The sequence below is a fragment of the Varroa jacobsoni genome, unplaced genomic scaffold (assembly GCF_002532875.2).
Source record: "Varroa jacobsoni isolate VJ856 unplaced genomic scaffold, vjacob_1.0 scaffold_75, whole genome shotgun sequence".
NCBI lineage: Eukaryota > Metazoa > Arthropoda > Arachnida > Mesostigmata > Varroidae > Varroa > Varroa jacobsoni.
The window spans coordinates 329,715-351,510 of record NW_019212977.1 but is presented as its reverse complement, the minus strand read 5'-3'; the positions used below and the strand labels follow the sequence as shown (position 1 = coordinate 351,510).

General features: G+C 38.5%; 5 protein-coding genes across 12 annotated transcripts in view; 3 read left to right on the top strand and 2 right to left on the bottom strand.

Annotated features, from left to right (window-relative positions):
• The window catches only part of LOC111263241 (protein CNPPD1), a 13,267-nt gene extending 7,873 nt beyond the window's left edge, over positions 1-5,394 (top strand). For all 3 annotated transcript variants that reach the window (XM_022838174.2, XM_086969493.1, XM_022838180.2), the window contains exons 2-6: positions 2,214-2,401; positions 3,031-3,295; positions 3,564-3,773; positions 3,961-4,408; positions 4,557-5,394. In XM_022838174.2, the coding sequence (XP_022693909.1) occupies positions 2,214-2,401; positions 3,031-3,295; positions 3,564-3,773; positions 3,961-4,408; positions 4,557-4,720 (1,275 nt within the window). In that variant the 3' untranslated portion in view covers positions 4,721-5,394. The remainder of the gene's footprint in view (positions 1-2,213; positions 2,402-3,030; positions 3,296-3,563; positions 3,774-3,960; positions 4,409-4,556) is intronic.
• A 308-nt stretch (positions 5,395-5,702) lies between these two features.
• Positions 5,703-11,241, bottom strand: LOC111263254 (uncharacterized). Its single transcript, XM_022838193.2, has 7 exons — positions 11,008-11,241; positions 8,938-9,104; positions 8,390-8,533; positions 7,738-8,041; positions 7,136-7,335; positions 6,639-6,864; positions 5,703-6,068 (listed from the first exon to the last, which is right to left on the bottom strand). The coding sequence occupies exons 1-7, from the start codon at positions 11,134-11,136 to the stop codon at positions 5,952-5,954; spliced, it is 1,287 nt and encodes a 428-aa protein (XP_022693928.1). The 5' UTR covers positions 11,137-11,241; the 3' UTR covers positions 5,703-5,951.
• A 149-nt stretch (positions 11,242-11,390) lies between these two features.
• Positions 11,391-13,683, top strand: eIF3l (eukaryotic translation initiation factor 3 subunit l). The gene is made up of 2 exons (XM_022838153.2): positions 11,391-11,505; positions 11,983-13,683. The coding sequence occupies exon 2, from the start codon at positions 11,983-11,985 to the stop codon at positions 13,615-13,617; it is 1,635 nt and encodes a 544-aa protein (XP_022693888.1). The 5' UTR covers positions 11,391-11,505; the 3' UTR covers positions 13,618-13,683.
• A 1,321-nt stretch (positions 13,684-15,004) lies between these two features.
• LOC111263307 (ribonuclease P protein subunit p30) lies at positions 15,005-18,102 on the bottom strand. 2 transcript variants are annotated; one of them, XM_022838271.1, is made up of 5 exons: positions 18,017-18,102; positions 17,526-17,795; positions 17,214-17,351; positions 16,638-16,863; positions 15,005-15,958 (listed from the first exon to the last, which is right to left on the bottom strand). In XM_022838271.1, exons 2-5 carry the CDS (start codon positions 17,751-17,753, stop codon positions 15,621-15,623), a joined length of 930 nt encoding a protein of 309 aa, XP_022694006.1. In that variant the 5' UTR covers positions 17,754-17,795; positions 18,017-18,102; the 3' UTR covers positions 15,005-15,620. The 2 variants fall into 2 exon arrangements, with proteins under 2 accessions (XP_022694006.1, XP_022693997.1); XM_022838262.2 differs by having other exon boundaries at positions 17,526-18,023.
• Positions 18,103-18,135: 33 nt separating this feature from the next.
• Positions 18,136-21,381, top strand: mtTFB1 (mitochondrial transcription factor B1). Of its 5 annotated transcripts, none has more exons than XM_022838245.2 (5): positions 18,136-18,221; positions 18,901-19,125; positions 19,394-19,557; positions 20,155-20,307; positions 20,701-21,381. In XM_022838245.2, exons 2-5 carry the CDS (start codon positions 18,963-18,965, stop codon positions 21,271-21,273), a joined length of 1,053 nt encoding a protein of 350 aa, XP_022693980.1. In that variant the 5' UTR covers positions 18,136-18,221; positions 18,901-18,962; the 3' UTR covers positions 21,274-21,381. The 5 variants fall into 5 exon arrangements, with proteins under 5 accessions (XP_022693980.1, XP_022693966.1, XP_022693985.1 ...); XM_022838231.2 differs by having other exon boundaries at positions 18,139-18,280; XM_022838250.2 differs by having other exon boundaries at positions 18,142-18,221; positions 18,919-19,125.
• The last annotated feature ends 415 nt before the right edge of the window (positions 21,382-21,796 follow it).

Here is a 21,796-nt window from a genome sequence, read left to right as displayed (position 1 = left end):
TATATATATATATATGTGATATATTTAATAGGAGAAAAAACAAAAATCAATAATATTTATGTTTGCTTTTTTGGGTTTTGCGATCTAATATTTGTATGCCTTCTGCTACAGAAAGTATTATGCGTGTAAGTGACACTTATAGTACACTAGATTAAATCGATAATAACGTATACGTGGTCGCTGATTTCCTATTCAGCTGTGTAGTCGATGTCTAGTAACCTTAATAACGATCTGTGAACTAGAGCATAAATTACAAGAATATAAAAAAAAACAAAAGTTGTCACCATTTACGCATACCGTTCGTACGGAGTACGACCTACCAAGCAGTTTTTTTTGAGAGCCGGTAGCTTCGCATAACCGATCGTGTAGTATAATCCCAGAATCGCCATGTTTCTACCGACACTCTTCGAAAGCACAAACGCCAGGCTATTAGATGTCTGAACACGGAAGGTTGCTAATACCACAATCATTTTGTGCGCGTGTCAGCCTAGTAAACAGCATGGATTAATAAGCCGTACTGCCGGCTTCCGATTTCCGACTCAAGCAGGCTATAGGAAATATTGTCAAGCCGGCTATAGGCAATACTATTTAGGGTAAGATCTGAAAGGATCTTTGCAAAGTGGATATTCTGCCGAAATGCTCAGTGCCAATTTTAGCAGCTTTTCACATCCCATAATCAGGTATCCTTTTGGTTGAAAAGCTGCTCAACTGGAAAAATTGCACGTCCTTTGACCTACACTAATATCAGAATACAGTTGTCGACAACTAGAGTTTTTGCTGCAACCGCTGAGCGATGAAACATAAATTCGTTAAGATGTAAGTCTTTTTGGTAGTACAGTGGTACCGTATTAGCTTATTATTGTTATTATTATTATCACTAACTTTGGCATCCATGCGGTGGTCTATGTTCAAAATCTAGTTTAAATTTAACTCGTTTCATACTGGCAACTGCTGGCTAAAGTAACGCCCATGGGAAAAGTAACAGGCGGAGAACAATCTTTGTCTCAGTCGAGGTAGAGGAGGCATCGATCAAAGCTGGAAAATTATTTCGGTAGTCATATTGCCTCATCGGTTGTTAGCATATATGAAAGATACGCTAACTGTGAACCCTTATGGTTCAGAGCGTCCATAAAAATCGATCATCAAAGTCTGTCAGGTTGAATGTGTCGAGCGGTTGCGATTTTAACAATCTTACAGGTATCTGAAGAAAAACGTGTAGATGTTGATGCTGTATTTCTGGGCATTTTACCACGGGTGTTTTATTTAATATCTGGGAGCACTTAAATGATCAGGAGCAAGTTCAGTACTTAAAATATCAGTCAGAATATGGCCCTGCCACCCCTTCGTTTCAGAGCAGCATACATATGCATCATCTAGAGCTAGACATGTCTTTCTTTTTTCGCACGTACTGCACAATGCATTAGTGAGGTTTATTGATGTTTTAGCGTCGAAAAAGACACTCTCCTATTTTTTTTGTAGGAACACCTCGGGGTACACTTTTGAATAACACATTTTAATGATAGGTTATATTGTAAAAAGTGCACTTCAACTTAAGTCGAGTAGTGAACCTCCTGCGTAAATTTAAATCGTGCAGTGTTACGTTAACCCCAGACCCTTTAGTGTACACTAGTAAAAAACTTCAGCTGTGTGTATATTGGCTGTGATGTGGGTGCAGTGCAAAGAAGATAAGTCACATCACCTCCATAGTCTATGAGTAATGGGCAAAAACTAATAGCCGCAAAGAAAGCCTTCAAAGCAATTTGAAATCAGGACAAAGCACCTTATTACATTACCATGAATGGCCATGAGGGCGCACTGATTGCTAATGGAAATAACATGCCAGTACTATGCAGAAGAGAAATACGTGGATGGGACAGGAGGTTGCACTGCATCTCTGGCAGAAAATAGGCTACAATTATAACAAGGGTACCGAAATAAGCAAACAAAATAAAATGATTGGTCTAATGTAAATGGATGTTTCTATGGGCGTCGTGACAGTACCAACCCCTGGCATACGGGTCATTGACGTAAACATAAAGAGCCTAGAACAATTTAATATTCGTAAGTGTGCAATTAGGGAAGCTTGACTGTGAGTGGTTAAACCAACGAGTCAAACAAGACCCACTTCCACAACTCGTAGGCTGTTGATACTTCGTTAAGTAGTTGTGAATGCATAGGGCGTGGTAATGATCGTTTATGAATTTCAATTTCAGTTGTTTGACGAACATGGTAACCAAGCAGAACGGTTTCGTAAGACCTTTTACTACGGTGAACTTCCTTGGTACTCTGAGCGGCCATCGTTGGCACTTACCTCACTTGCCCTCGAATTTTTCGTGAGATCTCTTCCTCCACCGGATGAGCTACGGTATCTTGATATGGACTACGCATCACGGGTTATGAGGTAAGACAGTTTACGAGATATAGCGACGCGATTGACTATTGGAAGACAGACGACATGGGCTAGAACGTTGTGTTACGAGTAGAGGGTCCCCGTGGCGGTATGGTGGTAGCGTGTGATCCCTTCTCATCCCTCGAAGTTGCACATTAACCTGATATTAAGCCAATTATCTTATTAGGTATTTAAACCAGTTCAAAATAGCGGCGCAGAGGTCTATCGTAAAAAGGACAGTAGGTAGTCAGCGATGGGAAACCCTGTTTTAAAAAATAGAGCAAATTGTCAAGAATTTAGATGGGTGTAGTGTTCGACAATATAGATTGCATTTCATTTGCATGTTTCGTATTGATTGCTGTTTAACTCCATATTTTTTCACGACTTGGTAAAGTTTTCCCCTACATCGTATCTATAAATATTACGGTTTCCGTTCAGATTTTATACAAAGAAAAGATAACAAATTTTGCCATTTATTTGCACTGATTATTTAAGTTATTGGGCTTATTATACTTGCGTCAATAACTGAATTTCTAAAAAAATCTGACTATTATCGGAGAGCATGAAACAATATTCGACACGAAACAACCCAGAATTGATTTTTCTGCTAAGAATGATTTCCTAATTATATAATTTCGCAGGAATGCATGCGTTACTCCGGCGTCCGTTGTCTTAGCAATGGTGTATGCAGACAGACTTCGCACGTACAATCCGCAATACCTTGCTAAAACGAACTCTTGCGACCTTTTTCTCGTCTCGATGATGGTCGCCTCGAAGTTTCTCTATGATGACGGCGTTGAAGACGAGGTTTATAATGACGCATGGGCCAAAGCCGCTGATCTCGAGGTTTCCGCACTCAACCGCGAAGAAAGGCGCTTTCTAGGAGCGATCAACTGGAATCTATTTGTGAGTAAGCTTAGGGTTTTCTATTACGATGACTTTCTGTTATGATTGCATATGGATTAAGAGCGTGCCATCTACGAGGCAAATGTACACGTGTAATGTAAGAGGAAATGTAGCAAAGGTCTAGGTTTCTCTGATCGATTTAGGTTTTCATTCAACATGTTACAATTGATCTATAAGCCCAACAAAATATAAGTATTTTCGCCATCCAGTTTGATATTTTACTATGATTTTTGTTTAAATGATGATTATTGGTTCATGATCGATAAAGGTTCGTCCAGCGGAATACGGTACGGTGTTAAAGGATATTGAACAGAGAATCGCCCTTCGGGAACTCGCCAAGCGCCAACACTATATGCCAACTTCGACTACTTTCCCATCACAAATCAGTAATGCCACGTACACCGAATTGCAAGTTCTTGCCAGCAATCCGCGCACTCTTGCCGCCATCTACAACATTCTTTGTGACTACGTTCTGAAGGTATAGGTCATAATTGCCGTGCCGCGGCTGAACTGAAGTAGGCAGCAAAGGTCATCCGTTTTTTTGTACTTTCTAGTTTTATAATTGTCTGTCTATATACACTCTACATACAAAAATTAATTAAAAAAAAAACACCTCTATCAATGCATTACACAAAATACAATATTTATTCATTTTATTTCTACAGGTTGCCACTGTCTCATTGGTTGGTTATTGTGCGTGTTTGCTCACTGTTGCCGCCTCCGTAGCAGTCGTTCATTTAATATCACTCGTAGCCAAACCGCCTACCGTTACTCCAAGAACTACCACCGCCCCAACCTCACGTACCGACAATATCAACTGCACCGGAACCACTGTTCGAATTGGACTTAATCCACAGCGGGTTCTGACGACCCGGCCAGGCTGCGCAGCTACGGCTCTAACGCCTGTTCTCTCCGTTCCTGCGTATTCTGGTCTTCTCCTCGAGCACCAGAAGGAGCTACGGAGCGTTCTGAGAGGAGATACAACCCCACACCTCGTCAACGACAAAAGTCACAAGGCTAACGAAAGCGAGCCAGAGGCGACCATGGATTCGTACGCAGTTTCTAACAACACCATGTGCTGTTTACAAAATCTCGTTAGCTGTCTCGTCACGGGTAAGCAGTACTTCGCGTATTTTTCTAATATTCGATCGTATTTTTGTGCTTTATGAAATCTTTCTTGCACCGAAATCACCGCAAATACTTAAAGATCAAATGACGATGGTTCCATTCTTCTCTTACTAATTATTTGTCTTTGTTGCAGATGGCTTACACATATCTGGTACAACACAGATTCGAACGGAAATGACTACGCTCGATATTCGGTTTTGGGAACTCTTAAAACGGGTCAAGATGTCTACCCAGCTGAAAGGTTTTGCGCGGCCCTATGGCGTCGTAAGTTTTTCGGGAGACATCGTATTCGCATAAAACGACTTAACAAATAATAGTAATAATATAGTTTGCTGGCGAGTCACGAACGATAAGTGGGTTCTTGTTTTGTGGTCGTCAAAAAGGCGGCAGTAACAGGTTAAAGTGCAGGTCAATGGCGGATTTCCAATGGATGAACGTAATGCAACAGAATGTGTATTTCACTCAGAAAAAGTTGCCCGCTATATTATTTGCTAGGCTGCAATTGATCTTGCAAACGATGTACTGCCGGGTGCCAATTTTTTCCCGAAAAACTTATTCTCGATCACAAAACGCCCAGCTAATTGAGCTCATAACGTCTCTTAGAATATACATAAGCGCAAGATATGATGACGAGGCGAGTCTGCCCAAACACCGTGAAACTTAAAGTAAAAAAACCCCGAATATAATACACTAAGCGCGTATCTAATTCACGTAGACCACGACTTGTTGTTCAAGTAGAGCTGTAATCAGATAGAATACTATGTGCGTGTGTTTCCTGCAGCCAATAATATTTAAAATGATCACAATATAACACGTGCTAATTAATAATATAAAAATACAGATGTAATGAGGAATTTGTTCGCCCGGTTTAACCAAAATGTGAAGATGTTTGCGGAGCAAAGTGATTTCGTTTGGTGTGCAGAATATAATTTAAAAAAGTATATTGAATAAATGCGACATAATTTTGCGTACTTTTCGGATTGTTTTTTTTCAAACTTAACAGATAAATGGTCATTGTACTGAGGGCATTCAAAGGTAGTATAGTATTCCTTCTGCATTTGACTGCAAAACTAATAGATGTATCTTAATAAAATAATTATCATAAATCATAAAAATATGATATAGAATAAAAATAATTATTAAAAAAAGCAATGTGCAATTAAAATCTGTTATAAGAGCTGCTGTTCGCTGTACAATCTCATTTGAACTATATCGGGCTGGCTAGCGAGGATGGTACTACTTACGAATTGATATCGTAAGAAATAAAGTTTTCGGCGTGTAAGACCTATATTAGATTTATTCATATATACTTTATATATACATTATGGCGAAATCCTAGTGTTCAATTGTCGTTATTAAGCTATTATATATGAGCAAGCACTTGCCTAATCACAAACAATTGACCCAACAATATATTGGGAACTCTGTTAGGACCACGATCGTATACAGATAACAAGTTGTTTTTCATAAAATCCTTACAACATATTCAGTTTATGATTGGTCATTTCTAATTATGTCGAAAATCTGATTAATTCTGATGACTCCTAACAAATGTGTTTCTTGACACCGGTGGGTCGCAGCTAATAATCGATACATTCAGATCTTTCGGTGGCTCTGTGCCCACAACAGGTAACTCAATACCTTGCTGTAAAATAAAAATAAGAATGGATGTAGCAAGAAACAGTAGCCATTAGCTACTACCTAAGTAGTGTATTGCCATTAGGTACTACCTAATTAGTGTACTAAGTCTCTTTACAATATCCTGACTTATAATCTATCGATTCGATTATAAATATCACTATTCATACATAAAGTAGCATTTCTATGTACACATTTAAAGTACATTCGGTTTTTTGGCTTAAACTCTCTACGCGATCGAAAAGGTAAGTTCTTGCAAAGTTTGATTCTGACTGACTCTGATCGCGCAATCTAAAATGTTATGAACGGCAGCTCGACAGTGATGTGGAAGCGAAGACTAATTCTAATAACTAAAAATGGTAACAGTTTTTACGGAACATAACAACGATCGGTAGTATGCGTTTTTAACTTGGATGATAGCGCTAGACAACCTGGTCTGTACTGCTTCTGTCTGTGACAGCTTCGTATATATAGCTTCATGTTTGCCTTCGCTATTTATGTTGCATCTATTAGCTAGAATTGGTACGACCATAATCTCTCACAGATGAAAATGCAATGGTGAAAATAGGTTACATACGCTGTTTTGCGCGTCCAAAATTAAGATACAAGTGGTTCCCTCTTGCGGCAAATCCTCGCTAATCTCCCTGACTTGCTCCCGTTGCTCTAGTCTTTCTTCGATATTTTCCAAAGTGGTTACGTCATCTTCAGCAAGGTTGATAGTGCCTGCTAGTAGTTTGGAGCTTAATCTTGACAAACACTCCAAAGCACGTTGCTGAAGCTGCACAGCTTCGTCATTGTCCACTCTATCCACCAACGTAGACAAAAGGATAAGCTTTAAATAATTGATTTTATGCCTACAGCTAGATATGCATGCCGTTCCGGGAGTAGTATAAAATCGTATCATCACAATAAGACGCATGCTAACTTAAGTACAATTTAATGAGACAGGGAAGACAACAATAGATATCGTTATAATTACGATTGCCACTAAGATTGATCAGTTGACACAGGTCATTTGGTTTCACTTAAAAAAAATATTGCATATAAATTGTATAGACATAAAAGTTTAGATACTCTTGCACCGCCAAATCTTCTTCCGTTGCCTGCTCGCCTCGCACGACTCCTTCCTCTGCAATAATACCAATTTCCTGATCAGGTTCAACCTTCGATTGACATGTTCTTATTGCTGAGATGATCCGAGTTTTACGCTGCTCCTGAGATAATCTCTGGCCTTGCCTGCCCCACACCCACGGTATTCCGAAATCACGAGCAACCTGAACAAAAAGCTAGTTACGTTGTAAGTGACCATCCAAGAAGTCTATCCTTTCTTCTTTTTTCCTGTGATTTTCATTCGAATAAATTATTTTGAATTAGAGAACCTTTTTAATTGATACTTTATTGTGCTTTCCAAATTCATCTGACAAATATATACTTCTTGATTGCGATACTTTATGTATATATACGCGTTAGCAGACTTGAAGTAGCTACTCCCTGAATTTGGCGTCCCCTGTAATGCATCCAGGTGCTACCTCTTTCTGGGTGAATGAGTGCCAGGTAATACATACAATTATGCAAATTTCATGCACATGTTACCATGATAAGGAGCACTCTCGATACAAACTCGACTCATACATAAGACAAAGATAGTATGTTACGTGATTTGTGTAACTGCTTACTCTATACACCGTATGTCGGTCGACAGCGCGTAAACGGGGATTATCACTACGTGAGCACTCCTGAACAATTTCGTCGGGATCGTTTCCACTGTTAAGTCGTCGAGCGATCTCTTGCCGTTGCTCCTTGCTAAGAAACAATCGAATATCACCAGTGTGGCCCCAGTGTTCTGGGAAATACGTCATGTCGACCTTTCCATCGGGAAGAACGTAGACTTTCATGGCAGCTGTACAAATAACACCTTCCCTTAGGCCAGAACGTGACCGCGTACGACGGCGTTTGTTCGTCGCGATTTCTTCGCCAGACCTGGAAATATTAATACGACTCGACAGTGGTTTCAGTCGGATACATTTTTGCACATTCTAGACGAACCGCATTCGGTCTACGGAATATAGAATAAAAGAACATCACAGTGGCTTCCATATCTAAACTTTACAGTAGAGACAATTGAATTTGTATTTTTTCAATCAAAGTACTGGAAATGCTTCAAACTGCCGTTATATAAAATCCAGATGTTCAGGCAGATCATCAAAGCTTTAATAATTAAATATACACGTTTAATGCTGAAGGCTGCTGCGAGTAGAGGGTTACTCAAGTCTAGTATTGCAACATACGCATGTACAATAAAAGGATTACTGCCAATTATTGGAATACCTGTGACAACAGTAGGTAATCCGAATGCGGCCCCTTTGACCTGCAGAACGCCTGTCCTTGACAACAAGTTTCGAGTGCGTTTCTTGCTCCTCGTTCTCCTTGTATATATAAAATTCATCCCAAGATTGGAATTGTGCTTTTACCCTACAAAATCGTTGTCAGCAACAAGGTGGAAGAGTATGTATAAACCACCGCAGACAATGATAACACGGATTGTAACTATAATATAACAATCGGAAACATTAAGTTCTTGTCATTGAATCCCAAAGGACGTGTTATTATTTGCACATCACGCCCCGACACACGTTGCATCTGACACGAACTTTCTAATAGCAGCGGAATAACAGTTTACCATGCTTAAATTGCATTTTAACTAATTTCATTCAACATTGTTCAACATTGTCTTAAAGTCAGTATATTCTTATGTGGATTTGTACAATTCGTGCGAAATATAACATATTCATTCATGCAATGAATGGAAAGATAACGCTAGCTTCCATGTTTTCATAAATAGAGATAGAACATATTTCGAGACAATTTTAGCTTACACATTGGCTTCAAGTCCGTGGTGATCGTTGTAGTGCTCCCTTAAAAAACTGAGACTGGAGAATGCTACATCACAACCTTCGCTACAGTTGAACTTGAATGCACGCATGCGCTCTTCGGGATGAAATCGTTTTTTATGTTTAATAAGGCCATTCTTCGTTTGGACAACCTAAAATGAAGGGTAGGACCGACATTCCATTTTTGATACCTTAGGCGTTAATCAAGTAGCAATCCAAATGTGGCATAAACAAAGTAGTAAAGTTTTAAGTATTAATTTTTTTTATCGCTATCAAACGTTTCGAATAGTTTTACTTTACCACATGCTTGTTTTTATTCCGCTTTGTAATCGTATTAAAGAGCTGCGTAATTATATGCCTCGGGAAAAGTCAGAGCCAAAAATATCATATAAATCAAATATGGTGGTATGTGTAGACTAATAGGTTTTTAATTAATTCCAGTGAGTAATCGCTCGTGTTTTTAATATCTATGGATTTAAACATAAAACTATTAACGGAATCGACTTCGTTCATTTAGAGCCACCAAACTACAGATGTTTCTTTACTTTACACTAATTTTCCTGCCCTGTGTGTACTCAAACTACTCAACAAATATTTAAGGTTCTGCTTTTATTTATATTGTTTTTCTTATCCCGTTTGTAATAAAATGAACAATTTTGGTGAAAGCCACACGATGCACATTGTTTGCCTGATGCGGAAAATACTATAAATGTTTGAATATGATAATGCTCTTATTTTTTTTTCTGTTAATTGTTCTCAGGGCCTACGGTTTTATTAAAGGAAAATCAACGACTACACAGGTAATATGGCCCAACACTAATGTACTCGTATAAACGAAAACAAGCTTTTGACGTCACTCTGCCTAAGAGTTTTGACAGCGAAATTTTGTGCAATTTGCATCCAAATTAAAACTTATATAAATCCCATAAATTAAATACCAAACCATCTATACGAGTGTCCATTTTAGGTGCGAGCCAAAGGCAGCGTTAGTTGCTGTGAACACTCCCCATTGGTGTCCCTTAGAGTGGTTGTCTTAGGCCTATTTAATTCTGTATATATTTTAAGGGGTAGTTTTAACTCAGTTAGCTGTAAGGTATGCGCAAGTAACCTGCAGTTACATGACTTTTCCAGTGCTAAAGAAGCATAGTGAAAGCTGCAAAAAGTAATAAATTCTTCCTTAAAATGTCGTAGCGAAAATAGTACTTATATGTATGCTGTCATATGCTGTGCGTTTTGTCTCGAAGATTCTTATGACTATCGTGTTTACAGTGAGTCAGTTATATTACTGATCATTTAACCCGATATATTCGATCAGCTCTAACGATCTGTGACACATTTTATCGTTGTTTTATAGTGTAAATGCCCAAATGTTAATAAAAGTTTATCTTTGTTGTTATAAAAGTTTGCTCATCTCTGATTTTATTTACTTTTTGCGAAGGTTTAGCTGCTAAGGTATGACGCACAACCACATACATTGTAGCCACAAAAAGTGCACGACGTGCAAATTTTTAAGGTGTACATCTATAGTAATAAAGTTGAACGTAACATCATAAAGCTAACTTAGCCCCATATATAAACCTCTGCAATGCTGCAAATATAAGATTTTATAATAATAATTTCGAATCAAGTAGATATTCCTCTAATCTTAATATTCTATCGAATAATTTTCGAAGTGTTCTAACAATATCTGTGAAAAAACGGTGAAAATAAAGGAAACATTTTCCTTTATATCGCTGTTGTTACGGGACTACATCGATAATCACTTTTGTCATAAATGCACTTGTTTTGTGTCATAGAATATTTACTGTGACAGTTCTAAAAAATGTCGCGAAATTGCTATAGAAAAAGATGCCTTCATGGCGCGTGCGGTGCGTAATAGCTGAGCCGTGATTGTTTAGCATATTTGACTTAAATCTAATCTATGCCTTAATATTGGCCTAAAATGAGCCTGTCTATGAAAATTTGAAAAGCCCGCCGCCCACGAGGCGTCTATAGCAATTGCTGCGATTGTTGCCATTCTGGGCACCGTCGCACATAAAATTATTGCAAAGGTACCTTGTCGCAGAATTCGCACGATACTCCGGCTAATGTGACCTGAACTGTTTCGATGTCGTCCGTCAAATCTTCGTCGCCTGATTCCATTTGTACATTCTTACCATCGGCATATCGGCCTCCGAACGACATTTCGCACTGAGGGCGCACTGGTCTTATGAATTACACATTGGCCCATTAAAGCTGTATTGACGAACGGCTAATGACATGTCCAATATACTTCGTTACATCTTTGATTTAAGAAGTATTCGACTAGTTCAATCGAAGAATAAATATAGCTGTTAATTGTGTCAACGGTGCTTTGTTTTTCTGGGACACAGAGTGCCGGCACGGTTTAATTATGAAAAAAAAAGGTCAATGGACATGTGAATAGCGCTAGGGGCACATTGTGGTCGAAGTTCGGCGAACGTGTAGTGTGCTACTGTTGTGTAGTGACGGCTAAAAAACCGACAGTTTCAACATAGGCTTTCGTATTTTAGTGACTTTTACTCGTATGTCAAGGTTAGTTATTATTAATTAATCTTAAGCTGGCGTAGTATTCATCTCTAAGCTTCATCGTTCTCTATCCATTGTCTTTGTGGCTATGGTTCATTCTTTCTCACTACAGCCATACGTTAAACAAAGGCTTGATGTTTTCTGCACACACACATTTGCTAAGCCTCTAAAACATAATGAACACCTAACAAACGGAAGCAAACGGTAGAACGTTCATTGTTGTGATCATATTACCAAATACACTCCAGATATGACCGAGTGCGGAACATACATATATATATATATATATATATTGCGCTGAAAATGAATCCTAGGTAGTTCAATTGATCATAGGTTTCCATAAAGTACCCATCAGAAGTGTGTGTGTGAGGAGTGCTGTTATCGGCACTTGTTAATCATAATAATGAAAGCATAATATTGAGGCTGCGAGTAAAGTAGCGTTCGGTAAAACAAACATATTCGCATTTTCTTTTGCAATTCCAGATGGATAACGATCAATACGACGAAGAGTACTATGACGATGATGATGGGTTATACCAGCTCGAGCCTCATAAGTATGTAATGAGCGAGGCTATGCACTTAAACCTGCTATACCTCGGTCAAGCTATCCGCGAGGGCAATCTCGCCGAGATGCAAAATATTTATGAGAGGTCTCTCGTTAACTTGATGGACCAATATGACAACAAGTTGCCCCCACCAAACGCACCTGAAATTGTCGAAATCCTCACAGACGACGAGCTTCTAATTATTATTTACAAAGAACTCTACTATCGACAGATCTATGCGACGGCCACTACCTCAAATGAGGTTACGCTGGACGACCGATTTAGTAGTTACTACAACTACGTGAACCTGTTCAACTACATTCTATCGTCACAAGGTCCGGTGTCTCTCGATCTACCTAATCAATGGCTGTGGGAAATCATGGACGATTTTGTGTATCAGTTTCAGTCTTTCTCCACGTTCCTTTATAACATTCACAAGATGTCGGACGATGACATGGCGTTATGCCAGGCCCATCCAAAGATGTGGAACGTACACTCTGTCCTAAATGTTCTGCACTCGCTGGTGCAGAAGTCAAATATTAATCAGCAGCTAGAGGTCTTCTCAAAGGGCGGAAATCCGGATGAGGTTGCTGGTGAGTACGGCTCTCGTCCGCTCTATAAGATGCTTGGCTATTTCTCGCTTATCGCTCTGCTTCGTCTGCACTCACAGCTTGGCGACTATTATCAAGCAATCAAAGTGCTTCAGCACCTCGAACTTAACCGTAAAGGTCTTTCTCGCGTTCCGGCGTGTCAGGTGTCGACCTACTACTATGTCGGCTTTGCGTACATGATGATGCGCCGATACGAGGACGCTATCCGCACGTTCAGTGACGTTCTCGTATACATCGGCCGTACCAAGACGTCGTTCCAATCATCCCGTAACTATCAACTGCGTCAGATGAACAATCAGATGGAGAAAATGTACGCGCTGCTCTCAATCTGCATGGTGCTCCACCCACAGCGTATGGACGAGTCTGTCCTGCAACAGCTCAAGCTGAAGCATAGCGAGAACATGATGAAAATGTCGCAGGGTGACCTGGACACGTTCGAGCGCCAATTCTGCGCCGGATGCCCACGTTTTCTGAGTCCGGTCAGTCCGTTTACGTACGACATCCAGAACATGAAGCACGAAGAGATCGAGGCGCTAAGCGCACAACCGCAACAGCAACAGTGGAGAGCGTTTCGTGGTGAAGTTGTTGCTCAGATGAACATACCCAACATGCGTAGTTTCCTTAAGCTGTATACAACTATGCCGGTAGAAAAATTGACAAAGTTTGTCTCGCCTCCTCTGTCACTTATCGAGGAGGGTAAAGCTTGTTCGGAGCAAGATCTGCTTAAGCACTCGCATCGACAGCTTATGTGCTTTAAGCACTTGATGAGCAACGTAGTCTGCACCGGCGGTGGTTCACTCGACGGTGAGTTTCAGACTGGATCTGATATGGATTTTTTTATTGACAAGGATATGATCCACATTGCCGACACGAAGTTAGCCCGCAAATATGGGGAGTTCTTCGCCAAACAGTACAATAGGTTCGAAGAATGGTACGAAACGGTAAAGAAGCTCCAGTTGTAAAACATTTCACTTGGCCTATATCACCAATGAAATAAATAAAAATAAATATACCGAATAACTAATTAAGCCATGCGCTATCAGTATCATTAATATCACGACTTGATTATAGCATGCATGTTGTAACAAAATCTTAAAGTAATTGTAGGTAATAATTAATATTATGGTAGCAACGGAGGTAAGCGATATTGTGAAAGATCTCAGACAAAGCGACCTCTTGCTATATATGGCCCTTGTTAACCACTGGTAGAACTTACGCTCAATTTCAATCAGGAAATTTCAGTTCTTAGGTCGATGGGCCCGTCGTATAGTTATCGACGGAGATCAAACTTATAACAGCTGCATCAATAAGTCTCAGAGAGCAAATTCATTCGAACCTTACAGTATTTTTATATACCAATCTATGTGTATCCAATAAACATATTAAGAAAATGTCGAAAATATGAAGTCTCTAAGACTGGTGGGTCTTTTATAGTTACCTAATATTTGAAAAAGGCTGGGTAGATGCCAAGGAATTTCTTTTGCATAGCTTACAATAATAATTAAGAATATTGCAGAATTGGGATTTATTCAAACTCATTCTAATTTACCATTAATTAGCTAAACGACTGTGTGTAACGGTATCTGTGATGGTGCTGTAAAATTTTTGGTGGTCAGGTTGTCGAAACTATTAATTATATATATATATATATATATATATAACTGTTAATATTAATACACTAATTATTCACTTACTTCTCGATCACACTGAGTTTGAAGGCAGCCATTTATACAAGCGTTTTTGAGTTAACTAATCCGTTGGAACGAAATTTCTAGTAGAACGATATTCATGTCAGTTGATGTGACATTTGACGTGAAAATTGATGTAACAAAATAAACCTTTTTTGTCTTATAGGAGTGTTGTGCAACATGTTGCGTTTGTGATCATATTATCGAAATTGAACATGAAATTATCTTGTAGTCAATGTGCTGTTCCCATAGAAACTCAAATAATGACTTTTAAGAAAGATTTATTGCAGATATTCATCATGCCCATCAACCCTCACTGCAACCTACTTGCTACGCTAATGAGGCGCTTTAATCGCGTCTAATTGCAGTAGAATAAATTCCTACTTTCCTTTGCCCTTGCATCGCTACTCGTTCTAATACTTAAGTGGTTACCATTTTTCCTTATAGGATTTTTTTGACTTAATGGAATTTAGAGGATTTATAATGGCGTATTTAGATAACAGGTATGCGAGATCCCTGAGCATCGATTAATTATTTTTGGTAGATGGCGCACACTTGCAGTAAACTCTAATCCCAACTGTCCACCTTAATCAATCGCAAACGCAACTGTTTATTTCAAGCTTATAAAATAAGATCAATGAATAAAGATTTGCTATGAAAATACGCTTATTATTAACATATTTATTATTATTATTATTAACGCTTATTATTAATATATATAATTGCATGTTATATAAGTGTCAGAAAGTAACTAAGCATCTCTGCATTGACAGCCGTCAAAAGGATCAATTAGATTCGCCAATAATTCTCCTAGCGTCTTCTAGGGCGAAGGGTCTACCAGGTTAATTAGATTGCCGCACCGAAACAGTTTAATTAAAGGTAAATCTTCGTTTCATTAGAGATCATCTGACTGTCAGTATATCATTGCTCATACCATTTGTGGGGCATGAAACCGGCTAACAATTAGCGATAACGTCGCTTTGAAAACTACGCATGATTGCTTTTATTGTTCGTACATCTAGGCAACAAACAGTACTCTTCGTAATTGTATGTAACAAGGTCATTTTTATCAATAAAAACCTTTTAGGAAAAATTTATTTAACTTTCTGGTATTGTATTCTACTCCACATGTATACATAGTTTGTTAAACTTGAATAAAATTACAGCTGCTTGCGACTTTCCTACAGCAGATTACTTCAATGGACCGTTGAATTTATCACGTCTTATTTTCTGCGTTTATCTACTAATGTTTATATATTTATTATATGAATTAGCTTCTACTCTGTGCGTTGCCGTTTGTATGCTGGTGTTTCTCTGACATCGGTACCGTCATCATCGACTTCTTGTTTTTGAGTTTCCGCTGCCTGTTTTTGCCCCTTTTGTTGCTGTTTCTGCTGAGTTGGCTGTACTTTAGGCTTAACCTGGCAAGCTTCGATTAGCCACCGTTCGCCAGGCGGTACCTTGTCAAGAAACTGCGCCATAACTGCACCACGATCCTTTCTTCGGCGTGTCTCCGCATGAACTAATACGTTAGACGGCGCATCCCAGACTAAACGACGAGCATAGTCCGCTTCGAGCTCCAGCAGGTGGCCCAAAAAGCTTACGTCTAATGGGCCTGTCAAAGGATTTGGACAAGAAAGAATGTGTTTTGACTCTTTTTTTACGCTAAAAGCAATAACAAATCAATAGTTTACCATTTGCGGCCATGTATATTTGTCTGCAATATGTACATTCAGTGGAATGCTATAAACAAAATGATCTCATTAACTCACTCTGAACTATCTAAATAAATGCTTTGAGTTTTACATTTGGAGTCGCCATCAAGGATTGCACTAGGCGGCTCGATCCTAACACCAATTTGATTTCAATCGTAACGACTCCTTGATCTCTAACATACACCTTACACGTCTGCGATTTCGTTTTTTGTAACAACATCGGTGTGACGTTCATGAGTGCTCCAATGTTCTATGTCTGTATGAAAAGTAGATTCTTAAGCAGACCACTAGGGTAAATGGGGGTGAAGAGACAAAAAATTCAAGATCCTACAATCAGGACCATTGCATAAGCTATTTAAAAGTATTTTAGAAGGTAAATATGTGTAAACGCATTTTGGACGGCATAGTTTTTAAAATGTCGCGTTAGTGGCACATGCTATGAACTTCAATACCTCTTTTTTTTATACTATTCCTATGATACAATGTATAATTGACACCAATGAAGTGAGCTTTCTCATAAGTGATGAGCACAGTAGTTTTTATTGACATTGATGCCTGAAAATTAAAGTTCGCACCCACCTCGGAGAAACTCAGGACTGGAAGTCCCGGAAGAAAATATAAAACCTGTCCTTTCATGATGCATTAAACGCCGCATACTCCGCAGGGCAACCGCGCGCTTTGGACCCAGCAGCGGCGAATACGCCAACTCGTAAAAGATTCCTTTCTGTATGGCGTACGATATACAGCTATTCTTGGGGAACGCATACGTCTCGGTCAGAGGATAAAAAAGTATGTCCACACCACCCTGAAGCGTCGATAAGAGAAATGGAAATTCGTACAAGAACTAATCGTATTTTTCCTACTTCCGTCCTTTATGGTCTGGCCCTTTTGGCGCGTTAAAGACTATTTTGTGGTCAATGAAAAATAAGTATTAGTATTATATGATTGTTTTTAATCTATTGTAATTATTTATAAATAACCGATTTTTCCGATGCTTCTACAATGACGTACTCGTGTCAACAAAAAGTACGCATTTCAAGAGCTACTTTTAAACATAAATTATTTAACGTAAATGATGCCACAAGCAAATTTGTTAGTTGCTCTTTTTTTGGAAATAATGCAAAGCAGGAAACCGGTAACAGCGATAAAACCTACCTGATCGATAATCGAGTTAAGTAGTCCGTGTGTTGTTGGAAAAGCTGCGAGCAAGTCGTATTCACAGGAGATAGGATTATGTTGAAGTTTATGTGCCTGTTGGTTATCAGACACCTTTCCAGACAGGCGTGTCAATAGCTAAATGAAAAAAGTGCGAAAGGGTACAAATCTTATTACCGTCATTTTGTTTCCCAGAAGCAGTTCGTTTTAATATTAAGTAACGTCGATTTTTGTAGTGACTCATGTAATGATATATGTATATAAAGACCATATGATAATGTGAATAAACGTTTCGTGTTTTTTTTTTCATACTTTTAGAGTTCTACCCTGTGAGCGAGCTTCCTTAAGGCAGAATTCAGGAATGTCGAACTTGATTGGTTTTGGCAAGGGTTGTTTTGTAGATAATTCACTTTCGCCAATTATTACATTGAGAGCCAACGTATTGAAGCCGAGTTTAAATGCTTTTCTTATACACGCTAACACCTCATGGTCTGGTGTTTTGCAGCCATTTTCATAAACAATTATATTTAGATCACTCATGGCGAGCAAAGGCACTTGCTGACGTTCACCTTAAAGTTATCACTAAGAAAAGAACAACGGTTACTACATTCACTACGTTCGACTTCAGATTTTTATTGTAATTTGCAGTCTTTCGCTTCAAGTGCAAATGAAAGCAACAGCTGTTTTTAACTGCAGGACCGTGGAATTTTTCTTAATATCTTAATCAACGCTTCCGCTGCTTAACCTGACAACAATTCAGTGACATCTTGTGAGAACAATTGAAGCAATTTAGGAGGTCATACTATTGAAAAGGGTATTCACACCATGCCGATGCGTTCGAAATTATCTGAGTGGCAGACGACACCAGAGCTTACAGATGTAAACAAGCACCTGCACAGCATCGAACGGAGCAATAGCACCATAACAGTTCCCGAAAGTGCGAACCATGCAGTAAAGCCGTGCGCGAAAGCAATCGAAGATTTTTTGTTTGAAAAAAGAGTAAAGGAAGTACGTTATTCGTTCAATTTCTCTATATCCGTGGCCGTGTGTAAAAGCTGCATCAAAAAGTAAGGCTGCCATTATTAAAAGGCAGAACATGCTTTGAGGAATGAAGTCACGTTTGCTGGTACATCATATAACGATGACACTCTATCGCTCAATCAGTGTAGTAAATCGACGTTTATAAACAACATAATTATTACGTATAAATTGTCGTGTTTGGAAATTAAAGAACCATTAATAAATCAATTGACTCATTTAAAATAAATTTTAAATAAAATAAAATAAAAAAAAAGTTATAAGGCAACCATTTACACTATGAATGGGATACACTTTATAGGAGGAAAACAAGGCATAATAGTCATAAATGCTTTATTCAACTATGAAACATCATCGACCGTATTATATTAGTCAAAGTCACTAGAATGTAGGAAGAAGACTTATAAACAACATTTCGTTGTAATTAGTTATACAAAAGTTCATAATGACAATAAAACCTAATATTTGATTATATATATATTATTATTATTGTAATTTCATATCTATTTTCGAAAGCAATGTGTACATTGATGATTACAATAGTAGAAATGCTAATTAACAGTTACGTTTGAATTTTTCAATTGGTCGGAATGTTTTTAGAGTTCATAGACATGCATAATTAAAGCCTTTCCTGTAAATGTTGTACTAGAGCCCATATAAACTACAGGCACTATATGAGTACGGCCCGAAATCTAAGGCAACTACTCAAAGATGTCGGTGGCATCCCGTTTAAGTAAAAAGCCATTGTATCGTCTTCCGCCTCTTCCGACACCCGCTGATCTTCTTCGATTTTATCGGCTTAGAGCAACAAAACAGCTCTCACAGAACTTTCTACTTGATCCCAAGATTTGCTCAAAATTCGTCAGGTCTTCAGGTATATGTGATTAAAAACTATTACGATAGAAAAAAGATTCGGTGTCCGAGTGAGGACCAGTTTGATTAAAGAAATATACGACATGCTCACCAGCTGAGTGAACGATAATACACAGTATGTTCGTTATTGTTCATAAGCACAGTCTCTATAATACGGAAAGAGCTTACTGGAATTGTATATGTAATATTATCTAGGGTCAGTCTTATAAATTCAGTACACAAGTAGGTGCTATTAGCTTATAGATTTGTTTACTATGTTTTGCTTACAGGCAGCCTGAAAGGCGCTCATGTCATCGAGGTCGGCCCCGGACCAGGGTGTCTGACTCGGCCTATCTTTGAACAGGGTGCTGAATCTGTTGTCGTCATTGAGAAAGATAAAAGGTTTATGGCCGCTTTAGAGCTGCTTGCTAATGCTACCAACAACAAGCTAAAGGTGTGTAAAAGCTCAGTAGAAATAACATTCATGGAGGTGTAGTTCAACGATGCTGGACGCAAAAGCCTAAACGTCTAAGGAAACCGAAATTTTTTTCTTTAATCAGTTAAGGTGTAGATAGAAAGCAAGTTGGTTATCCCGTTTCTTCTTGTGCTACTTAAAATCCCTATAGAATAAAGACGTCAAATATTCTGTTCCTTTTCAAACTTATATATCTGTTAATAGAACGCACTTTTATAAAAAGAAGGCTTCCACAATTCATCGGTTCGGTTTGAAAAACTGGACTCAAATATAAGAGTTATCACTTCAGTTATAATCGGCAAACTATTTTTGCACAATACACTAACCATTTATAAACATCCATAGGATGTTTAGAACACTAAACTCTTTAGATGAAGTTTGTAAGTGGTAAATTTTCATATTAAGTAGAACAACTAAAAGTCAAGGATTGTTAATTTTTTTGGAAATAAAAGATGTTTTTGACTGACTAACACAGATGGAAATATGTATCAGTCATTCGATTATTAACCATTCGGTGTTACACAGGTGACACTATTTTGTTGCTTCTCCACGTTTTAATTTTATATCGGCTTACAGATCGTTCACGGTGACGTCCTAAATAGCAAGCTTGAGGATCTTATTCCAGCAGAGAAGGCCAAACCGTGGGAAGGAATCCCACCTAATATTCACCTAATCGGCAACTTGCCGTTTTCTATATCAACAATCCTCATCATAAAATGGCTTCATATGGTGTAGTATTTATTAAGTTATAAATAAGAAAGCGCGTAGAATATGATAGCCTTTTGTATTGAACTGTATTTAGCCTAAAATAATCCTAAAAAGTATCTGAATGAAGCATAATTAATAAAAATGTCTTTTTTTTTTACCAATATAAGCTCCACTGATCTCACTCGCTTTTCGTCAGTCATATATAACATATACTTTGCGTGTTGTTATATCTGGAGCAATTTACAGGAAATCATTTTACTTTTATTTTACAATTATTTAATAATTTAATTTACTGAAATGTGTTGTACAATAAGCGACACTGCATTCGCGCTCTGCTGGGATCCGTTATTTACCTCTATTTTTATATCAATTGAATTACGCATTTTCGTTTTACTGTTGTCGTATGTCTTCCAGATATCAAGGAAGAGTAGTGCTTGGCAGTATGGTCGTGTCCGAATGACCCTTTCGTTTCAAAAGGAGGTTGCGGAGCGAATTACCTCTCGCGACGTGAATCCGGAGAGATGTCGGCTTTCAGTTATTGCTCAAGGCTATTGCTATGTAAAAAACTGCTTCACGATCCGAGGGGGAGCGTTTGTGCCGCCGCCCGAGGTGGATGTCAACATTGTGCGATTTGTACCACGGGTTCAACCAATATTCCGACAGCCATTTGACTTAGTTGAAAAAGTGCTTCGATGTTTATTCAACCAAAAGCGCAAAACTCTTAAGATTCTGATAAAAAATCTCATACCGGAAAACCTCCAGAATGAGCTGGCACAAGAATTGCTTCAGAGGTCTGACGTTGACCCAACATGCCCTCCAGTCGTTATTAGTGTTGAAGATTATTCAAAAATTTGTGATGCATATGCCGGCCTGTGCAAAGAGGTTCCAGGGTTATATGAATATGATTTTCGGTCACCCCGCATTCTCCGGCATCTTCATGTCGAGCCGAAAGTTTTAAACGCTGCCAGTGCAATGCAGTCCACCTAATTGGTCTTAGTCGTAGTGATTACGCAGGCTATATAATTTGCGTAATTCAGTGCCGAGTAACTATTTTAGCCTTAAATAAACTCTTGTAAATAAGTAAATATATTAATACTTTAACGACTATTTCTTTGCCCTTGCACCGAATCAATAACGAAACCGAATATGCATTTCTTCATGTCACCTTATTAGTGGAGGCTAAATAAAAAGCCAGGCCAAATAGGAACTGACTCTACACCAAATGGAAATAACAGCATATTCTTGATATAATGTTCTTTGATATTCTATCTTTCTGGTTCCAAGCACGAATTCAAAATGTTGTACACTTATTGATTTAGATAGCATCAACGATTATGGTGTAGGGTTTCGACTTCGTGTGTAAACATAGTGAGTATATACCTGTGCTCAGAGGTTTCGACCTATTCTTTTGTGCTTTGAACACGCCTTATTTAACTAAGCTTAGAATGCTGCAAACGTATTCCGTATGATAAAAATCTACATCATATGGTGTACAACAATTCCATATATG